This window comes from Varanus komodoensis, unplaced genomic scaffold (genome assembly GCF_004798865.1).
Source record: "Varanus komodoensis strain SLA01 unplaced genomic scaffold, ASM479886v1 scaffold42, whole genome shotgun sequence".
Taxonomy (NCBI): Eukaryota; Metazoa; Chordata; class Lepidosauria; order Squamata; family Varanidae; genus Varanus; species Varanus komodoensis.
Genome location: NW_025335972.1, coordinates 2,711,580 through 2,726,115, shown reverse-complemented (window position 1 = coordinate 2,726,115; position 14,536 = coordinate 2,711,580). Strand labels below are relative to the sequence as shown.

Sequence of the window (14,536 nt, the reverse complement as noted above, 5' to 3'; positions counted from 1 at the left end):
TGCACTTCTCCCACCGCTCGAATGTGCACAGCTCGTGGGAGGGTGTGTGAGGAGGTGGCTTCTGCCCGAGCCAGATAGTAAGCAGAGTGAAATAGTCTTTTGATATCTGATGTTGGAGTATGATGAAAGGGCAGAGAATACTGGTTATTTAATTTACTGTTGGATTTGTACAGTTAGGGTGGGGGAAAGTTACTTGCTGAATGTTTTGTTTCAAGAGCCAAAGTAGATTGAGTGCAGTGCATCTTGAAAATGGAGGTGTGTGAAGGGGTAGTAGGAGAAATTCAGGCAGCAAAATCTCTTGGGGCTTAAGCAGCAGTAATGCGTTCGTTGCTGTGGTGTCTCTCATCTCTGGGCTCAGTGTGAGAGAGTGGGGAAGTAACTGGGTTCAGACGACATCATAACCCATAGTCAAGGGCTGAGCATGAGCTGAGCACAGGTCGTCATTGAATCACGGGTTCTTATTTCTCTGAACCCAAGCTGCTCTTGCAAGCTGTGGCTTGTTAGCCACAAACAACCCAAGAAAAGGGTCCAAGGTTAGTTGTTGAGTCGTGAGCTATGAGTTGTTCACCATAGTTTGTTATCTGAGCTATGTTCAGGCAGCACAATAACCCATGGTCCAACAGCAGTCCTAAACAATTCATAACTAGGCCTTGAGTATGGTTATGGTGCTGTCTGAATCCAGTCAGAGAGAGTGAGTGAAGGATGTGCATCCCTTTCCTTGCGTGCTTGGAGAGGACGGGTGAACCAGCAACAGCAAGGAGGAGAAGCTATGGGACTGCCAAAAGGCTCCAGTGGGGTGAGCACACATGGGCCTCCTGCAGGGGTGAAGGCCTTGGCAGGTGCCCAGTGATGCCAGCCCTTGACACTGGCCCCATCCACACCAGTAAGACAGGAAGACCAGCTCCAGGTCCCAGTCTGGGCCGTCCCCAGCACTCCTATAAACTAATCAAGAATAGACTACTGCCAAGGTTGAGTATTGGATGCATATACACAGGAGGATTCAGACACCAGCCACAGTCTCTTGGGGGCATCCTAGGTGGTCATGGGAAGAATACAGCCATTGCAAACAGAAAAGAAGCACACCAGAAAGGTTAATTTATATGGGAATGGACTGATTCAAAAGTGTATCAATGCCTAACCCTGGAGTCATCCAGCTCAGGCCAGCCCAAATGCACAAGCGCTCTCGGGCAGAGACAATATGGGCAGAAAGTCCCACTGGCGCATCCTTAGCAGCTTCAGGGGCTTTCAGTATTGCTGGGATATTCTCCTTGCACTGCAGATGGTGAAGAACAATCCGAGAGCTCTTTTGCACAACTACCACTCCTTGATTAGGGATCTTCTGAGGCTAAGGCTACAATACTATGCACACTTGTCTAGGCGTAATAGCACTTACTTCTGAGTGTTCATGCATGAGACTGAGCCTCAAACAGGAAGATGCTTGATTGGAAGCTTGCACCTGCCACACAATTTGCTAGGTGTGCCATTTTTTTCTCAGCCTCATTCATCCCCTCCCCCCATCTTCAATATTGGCATGACAATGCCTTAACCCACTATGTAATTCTTACCATTACGATTAAATAATTTATTCAAACAACTCTAGCAGAATGTCCCAAGCAAGTGCTGAGCCTGGAACTCTTGCTCTGGACTCTCTTCTGGAATAATACTGCAGATGCACTAAAATGAGCACACCTGCACCAATACAGGGTGCATTTTTCTTTCTACTGCGTAAATATGTGTGTGCACATCTGGGATATGGAACGAAACTCCTAGAACAATGGGAGGTGCATTATTATATCATGAGTCAAAGGTAGGCATGTCTGGGAACCTGCTGAGGGTGTACATTTCAGCAGGGCCCACTGAGCAGAGCCCCTGGATTTGCTGCTCTGCTTTCATCAATGCAACTTGACTGTTGACCTGCCTCTTGCTCTGGCCCAGACAATTGTGGTGGTGGTGAGAAGGAGGAGCGGCAGATGTTACAGTCTCTGTGCATCCTGGCTGTTAAGCAAATAGGTGGTAGCAAGGAAGAAAAGAAGAGGGGCAAAAGCAGCTGGGTACAATGGTGGGGAAAAAGCAGAGTTCCTGCAGAAGGGGTATCTTGCCCCAGGCCCCTCAAAGACCTGCAGCCAGCACTGGGTGGGTGTGTACAGTACATGGCACTTGAGCGAGTAAGATAAAAGCAAACCATCCCCTGCCCCAAGGTGCTTCCTCCCTTTGTTTGTATATTAGCAGAGTGGGCAGAGGGGTATCTAATGAAATGAGGATCTTGTGCTCACATTTCAATGCTTCTTGTAAGAACTTCCTAGACTAGAGGATTTTACCACACATTAAGTTGTGGGAAGGTATCATTTGGATTCTCCATCTGAGCCACTAGAAGTGTCTCGTGTGTGCCATCATGTGGGGTAAATATATGGGGCTCTGCCAACACTGCAGGGAGTGGAAAATCCTGGGTTCCCAATGCCACACTGACAGGACATTGTGTAAGACATGGAAGAATTTACCTTGCACTACAGCATGCATACATGTGTGTGTGATACTTGATGAGGAAGTGTCTTCCATATAGCAAGAAATCTGTACCCAAATAGAAAGGAAAGTGGGTGTTTTGTACCACTCATAGATGTATAAAAGAAGAAATTTGGCAAGAGCACCTTCTCATGATGCAACGCTGACAAAAGCTGCGTCTGCCAAAATGTCCTCTTCTCCCTACCTGTGGAGCCACCCCATGATGTGTCTCACAAGCGATCAACATCGATTTTGGCAGCAAAACAGATGAATTCTTGGATGTTTGGAGTCCTTGAACTCTGAACAATATGAAATTAATTCCACCTTGAGATAATTAATTCCACACACCAGTCTCCACTTTCATCCAACTGGCCAGAAGTCTTTGAGATGTTTTGGTTTATAACTTGCATCATTCCTGGCTATTTGCTGTACTGGCTGGTACCCATGGGAGTTGTAGTCAACACATAGAGGCCACAGAGTTTCCTGTCTCTGTTCTAGAAGGGACACTTTAACTGGGATGCTGGCAGGTGCTGGGTGGCTTTTTCTGGGGGTGGGGAGGGAATCCATTACCTGGTCACTAGTGGCATTTCAATGGCCTTTCTTGGTCATTTATTTCAATCCCTTGATGCAGCCACTTCAAAGGTGGGCCCAGCTGCTGTCTCAGCAGTTCAAGTTTCACTTCAGTCCTTAGACAAGTGCCCATTCTTTCGCCCCCCCCCCCCCCCCGCGGTATGGGGAAAATAACACTGCCTGCTCGATGTGAATAGTTATGGACATGCTTTACAATTCCAAATGCACTGAGGACGGGGCTTCTGCAGTTCTGCCCTGCAGATTCATGCAAGCTGCACAAGATGAAGCTTCTCCTTCTCCACCATTGTTAGGTGCAGGAGCCCTCTCCTGTTTCCCATCTGGCCACCTTCACTGTTGTTGGGGGATCCCTTCTACTAATCTCTGGAACAGATCACAACAATTGTAGGGTTAACTAGAGTCTGAAAACTATGCGAAACTTTAACAAATCAGAGTCTTTTCTCCAATAGGAGGAACGGTTGGACTAGTGTCAGGTGACTTGGGCAAATCATATGACCATCAGTTCCCTACTTATTCGTTAGATTTTTTTTTTTTTTAAGTGTGCCTTTAGTTCACATTCCCGCACTGTTGCAACATGTTACTATGTTACTTTGCCGGAGATCTTAACTGTGCTTGCCCCAGGTCTTCCTTCTCATGGCTGGGTCATATCCTGGAATGTGCTGACACAGCTGATAGAAAGCTTTCTCCACCCCCAAAATAATCTCGTCCCTGCATTTGTGCCGAAGCAGCAGCGACAGCAGCAAGAATGGAGTTGCAGACGCTACGGAGCTGGCATGGATGGATCTCTCAAGAGCTGGACACCGTGATGGATTTCTGGCTGCGGCATTCACATGATGAAGAATATGGGTTAACTATCTGTCTGTCTCTCTCTGCTCCAGGGCGTGTTGTAGCCGAGTGGGAATCTGAATGTAGGCTTCCCCGCTCGCCCAGCTGCATGGAGTCCTGTTCTCTCTCCGCTGAGCTAAGCGCTCTCTTTTTGATATGGAGGCTGGGGCATTGATATGGGTGCCATTAAGCAAGGTTGACCAGACTGGGGTAGGGAAAGGGGACTCTGTGCAATGGAATGCAACTCTTCTGGGGAGAGCTAATGGTTCACTGCTATATGGGAAGAAATTTTTCCCCACTCCAAAAAGTAAGGCATGTTTGTGGGATCCTTCCTGTGGCATCTTATGCTGTACCATCTGATGCATATTTCAACAGAAAGGACGGCTGGGAATTAATAGGACATTTTCCCCAGTGGTGGCTGGGCAATGCTGGGGGTTGTGGGACTTTTTCTGTCAGAACATGCAGAGGCGTGTGCTCCCAGCCTCTCACAGCTGGGAGCCACTGGGAGGGTCTCCTGCACAACGCTGGTGAAAGAAATAGGAACTGCATACAGGTAATTCTTCAGTTTGGTGGAGCTTCCCACGTGCAGGGGTGGGAGACCTGGAGCTCTCCAGATGACGTTCGCCTGACCCACAATCAGCGGCATGGCCAGTGGTTAGGGACAAGAGCTGGAGGACTGCAGCTAGCCCAGCACACTCCTAGTAGCCTGTGGCTTATGCATAAGCATTGTCTGTTGACCTTCCTTTGTGCCACTCAAAATTTGACATCCGAGGCTGGTTGGCTTGCAGAATTAATGAATGAATGCACTTTTAAACCACCCAGTTAACCAAATTCTCTGGCTAGTGCACAATATGTTCAAAATACTGTGTGCCAAAAATGGCTTGTCTCTGGGTGTGTCTGTTAGATTCCACTTCCTCTAAGACAGGGACAAGGTCTCCATGCACGACCATGTCAGGCCCTTGCTGTCCATGGTTCCCCAGATGGCCCCCATTCCTGTCCCTTGTCTGCCAGTCATTTGGTGTTTTTCAGATTTTGTGCACTTGTTCCCATTCTAAAACCTTGAAATGCCTCTCCTAAAGTGTACTTTTTGGCAGGAAGAGCTTTAAGCTACAATATGCTGGGGTGGTAGGTTTTGTTTTGTTCTTTGCATTTAGAAACCCACCTCTCTTGCCTTTGGTTTTCCCCTCCATTGGAATGGGATCCCTCCCCCTGCCCCCAGGCCTGATCATCCTCAAAACTGAATTCAGTCCTCAGGCTGAATTCATTCCTTCCTGGTGTAAGGAGTGCCAGCTACTACTATCCCTCTCTTGTCATTCTCCCATCTCTCTCCCAGTTTCTCCTAAGCAGGAGAGGGTACTTCTGGCCCTCTGCATGTTTTGACTTGCAACTCCTACCTGCCCCAGTCAGCATAGCCAGGAATGAAAGAAATCCCAGTCCAAACCCCTTCTGGTTCTAACTGCTGCCTTTTCTTTTTCTTCAGGGGGTTCTTTACATGTCTGGGCCAGGATGGGAAAGTTTATGATGACTTGAAATACATCTGGTTGCAAGGAAGGCAGGTGGGGATGCCAGCAGCAGCAATCTTAGGAACGCTTTTGTATTTGTAGTCATTATCCCTATTCCATGGTTGGGGAATAACCTGCTGATGAGGGTTGGTTGCTCAGTTAAACAAGTTCCTTCAGAGAGACTCGAGTCTTGCCTCGAGTCTGCGTAGGTTTGGGATTAGCCTCAGAACCTGGTTTCAGTGTTTGTACTTGAGCCTTGGATTAAGTGAAATAAAATGTGCCCACAACTGGAGTATTGTGTTCAGTTTTGTGCCCCTAATTACAGAAAGGATATAGCCAGGTTAGAGTCAGTGCAGCGTAGGGCCACAAGGTTGGTGGCCGGTTTGCAGGCGATGCCATATGAGGTGAGACTGAGGGAACTGGGTCTCTTCAGCCTGGAGAAGAGGAGACTCAGAGGGGATATGTTGGTGACATACAGGTATGTGAGGGGATGTCACATGGAGATGGGTAGAGGCCTGTTCTTCCCTGCAGAGGAAGGCAGGACGTGCTCCAACGGAGCAAAGCTCAGGGAGCCAAGGTTCCGTTTGGATGCCAGGAAGCACTTCCTGACAGTCAGGACCCCGAGGGTGTGGAATGGGCTTCCAGGAGAGGTCGTTGAGGCCCCATCGGTGCGGGTGTTCAAGGATAGGCTGGACATCCACATGGTGGGCATGTCGTGAGTGGAGCCGGCTGGTGCCGGAGGTCAGACTAGATGGCCCGGGAGACCCCTTCTGACTCGCTCTGTTTTCTATGTTTCTATGTTTCTAAATATATGACACAAGTCTCTCTGAGCATGTGCAGAATGCCTTCCCTTGGCACTACAAAGCCCTGACCTACCATGCCTGGGATTAAGGGAAAAGGCTTGCTTGGCTTGTGTTTGAGTTATACCTCCTAGAAGTTCCTTTAGAAGTTCTCTGGGGAACTTGCATTAGGTCATCAAGGACTGCTGGCTCACAATTGTTTCACAATAGCAGCAAGAAAATGACTCTACCCCACCCCACTCTAAACAATACTGCTGGAATGGAGAAAACTTTGAGTTACCAGGAGTAGATTGTTGTGTGGGAGGACTCTGAACCTTGTTTAGTTTTGGCACTAAACCAGTTCAGAGTTCTTTAATTTCAATATATATACCTTTTGCACTATGCTATGATTGGTGGATCTCAAGATTTTAGTTAAATACATGCACATGTGTGTGCAGTGTGTTGATCCTGCAAACCTAGAGCCCTTCCATCAGTGCCCTGCATTGATCATTAATGACAGATATAGACCGGAGTTAAGTATGAGTGGGAAACCTCTAGCCTTCAGCCTAATTTCATGTGGGATAGCAGAAAGCTGGATGGGGTTAGTGTATGAAATGGCACATAAATGTAGATTTTTTTTTGAAATGGGGAACATAGCTTTTAAAAAAAGCTTTTAGAAGGAACTAGACTTTTGAGTCATAGCTGTAAAACCTCCAGGCTCAGGTGAAAGGGGAGTGAGCTGTACTTTTCTATCATCCTAAGTCTCACTTGGGGGTACTTAGATCTACCAGAGGAACACAAATTTAGAAAAATGGGGATGCCAATGTCATAGGGGGGATAAATCTATCTTCTTTTTGGGGGCAAGCATCACTTATCCTGAACTGACAGATTGCCTTTTGACAGCGTTCCAGACAAAGCAAAGTGAACAGACACTGTTGGGAGCCCCTCTGTGTCAATGCCCATGGTTGATACTTTCTGCATTCTCATAGTAGGTGCTCACCAGGACATTACCTAGGGGAGGCTTCCTAGGTTTGCACCCTGGAAGCGAACATATCTGCACCCTCAGAATTGTGCAATTCTGCCTAATTTATAAAAATAAATTAACAAAATGATCTGTGCATAATTGGGGTGCAAAAAAGGGGGTGGCAAACCAGTGACTGCTTCTGGTATGCCAATCGTACACATTGGAGGAGCTGTCAGTGGCTGTCAAAATGAAGATTGCAGAACCCAATCATCAGGGAAAAAGTGGGGAGAAGCTGCAGTAAGCCAAGGAGGATTCCAGTTCCCGGCAGGTGAGGGGACAGGCAGCAAGTTGGAGATGGTCACCCCCATACCTCTTGGGCATGAGTGGAGCAGCTCTCACTGGCTATAGCTCAGGTGAGTTCAGCGAGGGATTATTTTTGCTCCTCTTACCAAGCAATTTGCTGTGACCCAAAACCCACAGTAGAGGTGGTTATCCAGGTTCAGAGGATATGGCCAAGCCACCAGGGATGAAAAAAACCCTACTAAATGTCATGAATACCCAGACTGTTTTTTTGGGAAAGAAACAAGGCACCATGAGAAAATTGGTGTGGGTATGGACAACATGACAAACAAGCCACAATGGTGGATCGCTGTGTCATGTGAACCAGGTCACTGTGAACTGTGAACTTATGCAGTCCTGCAAGCTCTGCCTACTTTTGGATTTGGCTCTACCCACCATTGGCTGTGGAGAATCCAACTGACTCTTCCTGTTGCCAACAGCCTTTCATAACAAAAAGGTTCTCTGTACGTGGCTTAAGCAAGAGCTCAGTTTGTTCCCTCCATTTCCTTCCTTACCAGGTGTGGATGTACAGTCGGTTGTATCGAAAGCTACCAAGATTCAGGCGCCCCGAACTCCTGCAGGCTGCCCGAGCAGGTAATTTTCTTCACCTTATGTATGCAAGCAGTGAGGATTGGGGATGCAGGCAAGGGGAAGGTACTGGTTGGTGGACTCTTTTGATGTGTACATTGAGACAGGGAGAGGGGATAGAGAAAATTTAGCAAGTTCTGATGTTTTGGAATGGCCGTGGAGGTAGACCCCCCAAATGAACGAACAGGTATTATATAATATTGTGAATATAAAATTATGTTATTAGCAGCACTGGCATCTATTATGATAGTAATAATTTTCTAGCCATTCACTAATTGTTACACCAACCCTATAAGGCAGGCCAGCAGCGTCCTGAGTGAGGCTGAAATAGACTTATTTTGCATAAGGCTGACTGTTGTGTTCATGGCAGAGGCAAAGAGATTTGTCCTCACTCCTGTGCCTGGGTGACTGTTGGAGAAGCAGGCAATAAAAATGGATGAGGAAGGCCAATTTGAGCACTGGGTGCCAGTAACAGGGAGAAATCAGGGCAGTGACCCTGCTTCTTTCCCTCAGGTGGGGATTTCTTGCTCCGGCACGCACGCATCACCCCTTCCCAGAAGTGTGCCTTTGTGCTAACCCGTGACGGGCGCCCTGTGAAAATCCAGCGCACCATTTTTAGCGAGTGCTTCTATGTGCTTGGGCTGGATGAACTTGGACGAGCAACAGGGGAATCCCATTACCAGGTGAGGCTAGGAGAGCCAGAGGGTAGCAACATCCTTCTGGGCCAGCCTTCCCCAACCTGGAGCCCTCCAGATGTTTTGGAGTACACACACTGGCTGAGGCTGATGAGAGCTGAAAGAAAAGTGTCTGGAGGGCACCAACTGGCAAGGCAGCCCTGGGGGAATAATGGCCCTCTCCCCCCACATCCTGCTCCATTAGCTTGTCAAAAACACTTTCCCCTAAAGGGTTCCTGCATCATTAGCGGGTTTGGGCCAAAGGGGAGAGGCGGGCTCATTACCTCATGGTGCTGCAGCTGGGGATGGCCTTCCTGTCTCCATGGTTACCGGGGTTCTGTTGATAGAACCCGGCCTGCCTTCCCCGACCCGGTGCCCTCCATGCGTTTTGGCCTCCCAGCATTCCAGAACATTGACCAGGCTGACTGGGGCTGATGAGCATAGAAGCCCAGAACATCTGGAGGGCACCATGCTGGGGAAGCCTAAAGGAGATGGGGAATGAGTGTGCTCGGGAAAGGGAAGAGGTCTCTTGGAAGTCTAAGCCTGTTTGCCTGCTCCGCTGACACTTGCCCAAAGTGGTGACCTGGTATGGAGGCTGCTGCTAATCGTCCCTGCAGGCTGGGCAGCTGCAGGTGTGCCTGTACACAGAGATGTGGGCAACTTGTGGGTTCAAAGGGACAGGCCTCTTGTGCTGTGACAGTCTTCCTGTTCACAGACAGAAGCCCTGAAGATGATGGAAGCCATTGTGCACTGGGTTAGGGAAGATCCCTCTGAGCTGGGACGGCCACAGCTAGCCGGAGCAGTCCTCCATGACACGATGGCTGTTCCCATGATGCTCCTCAACCTGGTGGACCAGCTGTCCGAAGGAGACGCAGAAACTGCAAGCCGCTTCAGCGAGCTGGGAAGCTGGTCTGCTCAGCGAATACTCATGCACGTGCAGGTACAGGGGCGGGAATGCCAGCCCTGCACTCCTCTGTCTGGTTTTCCCTGTGTGCAGCCTGCATTATGTACCCCTTGTGTCTTACGTCTGTGCAGAGGAGTGGCACTGCTGTGTTGGAGAATGTTTCTGAAGATGGCAAGGAACTGCCAGGTTGCCTGGGAAGACAACAGAATCCTGGTAAGATGGCAGTCAGAAGCCAGGATACAAACCTAGAGCTGTGGCTGTTGAGCAATATGGAAATTTAATTAAACATGCAACCTAATGAGAAATTAATTCAAAATTGTATGTGCCTTGGATGCACACAAGTGCAGAATTTTATGTCTTATACAGCAAATTTAATATTCAGAGAATTCAGTGCATATTGATTTTATTCTGCTAATAGACTTTAACTCACCCCAGGACAGAACCTGAATCCCAGCCCCTATAGCATCGGGGGAAGACAGAATAAGCTTTGTTGCAGGGGTGAGTGCTGGATGGCCTTCCTGATGTTTTAGCATGTGACTCCATCTGCCCTAGCCAGTATGGCCAGTGGTAAGAGATCACTGGAACAATTAGATTTATTTATTGCACCCATGTGCCACTTTTTACATCTGGCAAGGAACTCAAGGCATCTTGCACAGTTCTTCTCTTCTCCATTTTACTCTCATTCCCGTGAAATAGATTAGGCTGAGAGTGAGTGACTGGGTCCAAGTCATCAACTGAGCATCATGGCTGAGTGGAGACTAGAACTGAGATCTCCTGAATCCAAATCTAGCACTCTAACCACTGCACCTCTCTGAATTGTCTACTCCGAAAGTGCTAGGAGGCCACAACTTTGAACACCCATGTTTCTACTCAGGAGCTGGGGACAACTTGTAGCCTGAACTGCTGGGTGATCTTCAATGTCCCTTTCCTTCTGTTTTCATTTCAAGGCCATGCACTTGAAGCAGGCTGGTTTCTGCTCCGTCATGCTCAGCGCCAGCGTAACTCGGCCCTTCTGTCACAGGTGGTGGAGAAGTTCATCAAGCAGCCATTCCGTTCAGGCTGGGACCCTGAACAGGAAGGGCTCTTCGCCTTTCAGGATGTCGATGGGCTCTGCCCCACACAGGTGGGGCGGGAGGGGGGGAGGGAGAGAGAGAGATCGAGAGAGAGAGAGATCTTCTGTTTCTCAAATTTTCCCATTTTCTTCTTCAGCTAGAGTGGAAAATGAAGCTTTGGTGGCCACATACAGAGGCCATGATTGCATTCCTGATGGGTTTTGCTGAGACGCGAGATCAGGAGCTCCTGGAGCTGTTTGACCAGGTGGCAAAATACACCTTTGCCAAGGTATGTTTGAAGGCTGGGCACTGAGAATCATGGGATGTATCTGTGCTTGTGGGAGAGGTGGCTTTGAGGTAGGGAGATAACATTCAGGCAGGAGACATATCCTGGCAGGAGACTATATTTATTAGATTTATATCCCACTTTTTTCTTATAACTAACTCAGAGTGGCTGAGTGGCAACTAACTCCTGCTTTCAATTTTATCCCCACAACAACCCTGTCAGGTGGGCCGGTCTGAGTCTTTGACTGGCCCAAAGTCACAGTTGACTCCATGGCTGAGTGGAGACTAGAACCCAGATTGCCTGAGTCCCAGTCTTGTGCTATTAACTACCACACACACCACATCACACCCCATTTTTCAGACAGAAGACCCTAGGTGCAGTCCCTGGCATTCCTTCTAACAGGCCTGTAGGGCTGGGAAAGATTCTTGCCTGCAGCCCTGGCTTGCTGTTGCCACTGCCCATCAAGATAGAGCATTAAGCAGAGGGCAGTTTTTGATGTTCATAGGAATATTAGGTGACCTTTCAAGCTTGTGAGAGGGACTTCAGAAATCTAAAGTCTGCATAACTATCTAGTATCATTTATTTATTTATCAATTTATACCCTGCCTTTTCCTACAAAGGGCTCAAGGCAGCTTACATCATTCTCCTCCTCCATCTTATCCCCAGAACAACAACCCTGTGAGGTAGGTTGGGCTGAGAGTCTGCGACTGGCCCAAAGTCACCCAGTTGGCCCCATGGCTGAGCGGGGACTAGAACCCAGATCGTCCGAGTCCCAGTCCCATGCTCTTAACCACTGCACCACACTGGCTCCCAATATAGTTAGTTATCTTCAGGTGGTAAGCAAATAGCGTGCCCATCTGCAACACTGAATGTTGTTATTATTAGCCAAAGATATAGCCTCTCAGTTTTGAATTCCTGTTTTATCAGAACCTGTCAATTGTATCAGACTTTACTCATACCCCTGCAAAAGTTTAGTTTTGGTGTATATAATAGTAAAAAATGTAATGCAGAGGGCAGGAGTTGAGAATGATGAGGGGAATGAGAATCCTATGCATTGGGCCTCTTGGATTATTCTGCGGTCAGAATAATCTACATGGAATTTTTACATGTTATCGTTGTAACCTAGGTGCCAGTTTAGGCTGAAATGGTCTCCTCCAGCCAGGCACAATCCATCTGAGTTGAACTTCAACTCCAAAGGGAGTTTCAGCTCAATTGGGGCGGGGGGCGGGGTATCCTGTTAGTGAAGGCTGTGCTGAGGCATACTGACTCACACAAGGGCTATATCCTTGAACTTGAGCTTTGATCCTCATGATCAAAACCCAGTGCCCTGCATTCTCCACATCACACTGGCTTTCTGGTTCCATATTACCACCCTGTAAAGTCTCTCACATTCTGATACTTACATGGTTGTTTTTTCCCCCCCTTAGTTCCACGACCCGGAGACAGGCGAATGGTTTGGCTACTTAACCCAGGAAGGCAAGGTGGCTCTCACAATCAAAGGAGGGCCATTTAAAGGTGAAAACCATAGGAGAGATGGCTAGTTACTGATACAGGTGGATGCAAGTGAAATAGGATTTCATTGAAGGAAGAGTCTGCTTTTATCAGGGCTCAGCTTTAGAACTCAAAAAGTAATAACACGCAAGAGTGCCTCTGAAACACTTGCAAAGTATGTATGCAAAGCACAGAGTTAGAAGTGTAGGCTTTTAGGGCAAAGTGGGCAGGGAAGAGATCTCTATCCAAGATCGCTTTCTTTACTTCTGGTACTGAATTTTCCTTTTTGAAGAAAAATGGAATATACCTGTAGTTTTCTTAATCTATTCAGAAAAGCTGGATTGCCTTCCTAAGGCTCAACCAGTGGTAGTAAGAGCTTTAAGCTACAATATAATGGTATTCTGGTCTTACCCCTTTTGCCTTTGACTGTGCTGCTTTTGCTTTTCACTCTTCACAGGCATGCAGTTCTGGAGAGTTTTTCCCTGGAATTTGGCTCCCAGACTATGTTTCCCACTCCTGCTTTAAAATGTAGTTACTTCTATAGTAGTATGAATATGCAAAGGCTGTTGACAAGTAGTGAAGGACCATTTTAATATTCCCATGAAGGCTGCAAATGTTAGGTGTTTGGTTAAATTAGTTGAGCTAAGCCCTTTTCACAGACAACAAAGTGCCCCTGATTTCATTTTTCAGTTCATTTTTTTAAAGGCTAATTATTTAGAATGCAGTTGGTTATAAAAGATAAGGAAGGCAGGCAGCCTCTTCTAAGACACCAGGACTCAAGAATGCCTCTTTTCTAATGGAACACCTATGTTCACCTTTATTCCAAAAATTTATTTTATTTACATTCAAATTAATTTCTGACTTTAATCAACGAAGGTTTCTTAACTGAATTACAGGCTTAGTCTCTATTTTGCAGATGCCATAAAGTCTGATTGTTGTATTACAATAGAACTGATTGGGGCATTTTACAGAAGAGAATGACTTTCTCCTCAAGGGATTGAATACCTCTCAGCTGATAAAATGCAGTTTAACTAGATTCAGGCCCAGGGTGGGAACTACAGTCCAGACATTTGAGGGCCGGAGAGAGAATATCCAAGATGTGTGTCATCAGTACCTACCACAACAGGCTGCACAAAAATTCTGGCAAGCCTCACTAAAATAAGTAACTGCCCTGGATGGTATCACATGTCTGCTGTCCAAAATGGCTGCCTCACTTTGCCCCCACAGTACATATTCCTGTTGCCTTACGAGCAATTCCCAGAGCATGCTTAGCAGGTCTGAGTCTGGCAGAAGCCTCTTTCTGGTACAAGTGAACCCGTTCATATTTCAGTTAATAAAGTTACATTCCAACCCTCTTGCCTCCACTGTGGCATCCTGGGCTCAGGAGAATACTGAACCTGTTTCTGCCACTGACCCCTTTCAGACACACAGACTTCTGCACTCTAATACCCCACTGCGCTATGGTTAGGAAATGGGGTAAAGAAAGCTGTTTGGGTGCCACAATCCCTGTCTCATACTCATTTTCAACCTCTTATTTCTCACTGTGCAGGCTGTTTCCATGTCCCTCGTGCTCTCTATATGTGTGAAGAAATTCTGGAGTCGCTCATAAAGGAGACTGAACCTACCATTCAGGAATGAAATGTTCCCCTGACTTACACTGAGTCAGGGGGAAGGTCTTTTCCATATTTTGCCTCTGAGGAACTTATGTCCTATCATGCTTCTCTCCAATCATGATAGAAAACTGAAGAACATCCTTTCCTTCACTTCTCATTTCAGTTCCAACAGCCATCTTTCGACTTCTTGTTTTGGCAGCACCATTTAGAACAAGTTTACTGTACAGCTGGACTTAGGCTTACAAGAGCAGAGTGGTAGTTAACAGTATTGTGGTTCTGTAATGATGGGCAGGTGAATTTTTTTAATGCCCTCATTCTCACTCTAGTTATGGGGCCTTTGCTACTTGCACTCTCCCTACCCTCTGCCTACCACCTGCCCCTTCTTCTGGATCTATGAAATAATCAGTGTAAAAAAATGCAGAATGGAAAACA

General features: G+C 47.2%; 1 protein-coding gene across 3 annotated transcripts; it reads left to right on the top strand.

Annotated features, from left to right (window-relative positions):
* Window positions 1-3,671: 3,671 nt before the first annotated feature.
* Window positions 3,672-14,536, top strand: LOC123029977 (renin binding protein). 3 transcript variants are annotated; one of them, XM_044443452.1, is made up of 10 exons: window positions 3,672-3,933; window positions 5,393-5,468; window positions 8,015-8,090; window positions 8,598-8,767; window positions 9,474-9,698; window positions 9,794-9,875; window positions 10,610-10,785; window positions 10,872-11,003; window positions 12,428-12,515; window positions 14,041-14,536. In XM_044443452.1, exons 1-10 carry the CDS (start codon window positions 3,833-3,835, stop codon window positions 14,127-14,129), a joined length of 1,215 nt encoding a protein of 404 aa, XP_044299387.1. In that variant the 5' UTR covers window positions 3,672-3,832; the 3' UTR covers window positions 14,130-14,536. The 3 variants fall into 3 exon arrangements, with proteins under 3 accessions (XP_044299387.1, XP_044299388.1, XP_044299389.1); XM_044443453.1 differs by lacking the exon at window positions 8,598-8,767 and having other exon boundaries at window positions 9,478-9,698; XM_044443454.1 differs by lacking the exons at window positions 3,672-3,933; window positions 5,393-5,468 and adding an exon at window positions 7,347-7,570.

What these genes read in the sequence shown, in the direction of transcription:
- LOC123029977 (XM_044443452.1), top strand. Translation starts at nt 3,833, where the DNA reads ATGGAGTTGCAGACGCTACGGAGCTGGCATGGATGGATCTCTCAAGAG. An exon ending in TCTGGTTGCAAGGAAGGCAG is followed by an intron (nt 5,469 to 8,014) that starts GTGGGGATGCCA and finishes CTTCCTTACCAG; the next exon opens with GTGTGGATGTACAGTCGGTT. An exon ending in CAAAGGAGGGCCATTTAAAG is followed by an intron (nt 12,516 to 14,040) that starts GTGAAAACCATA and finishes CTCACTGTGCAG; the next exon opens with GCTGTTTCCATGTCCCTCGT.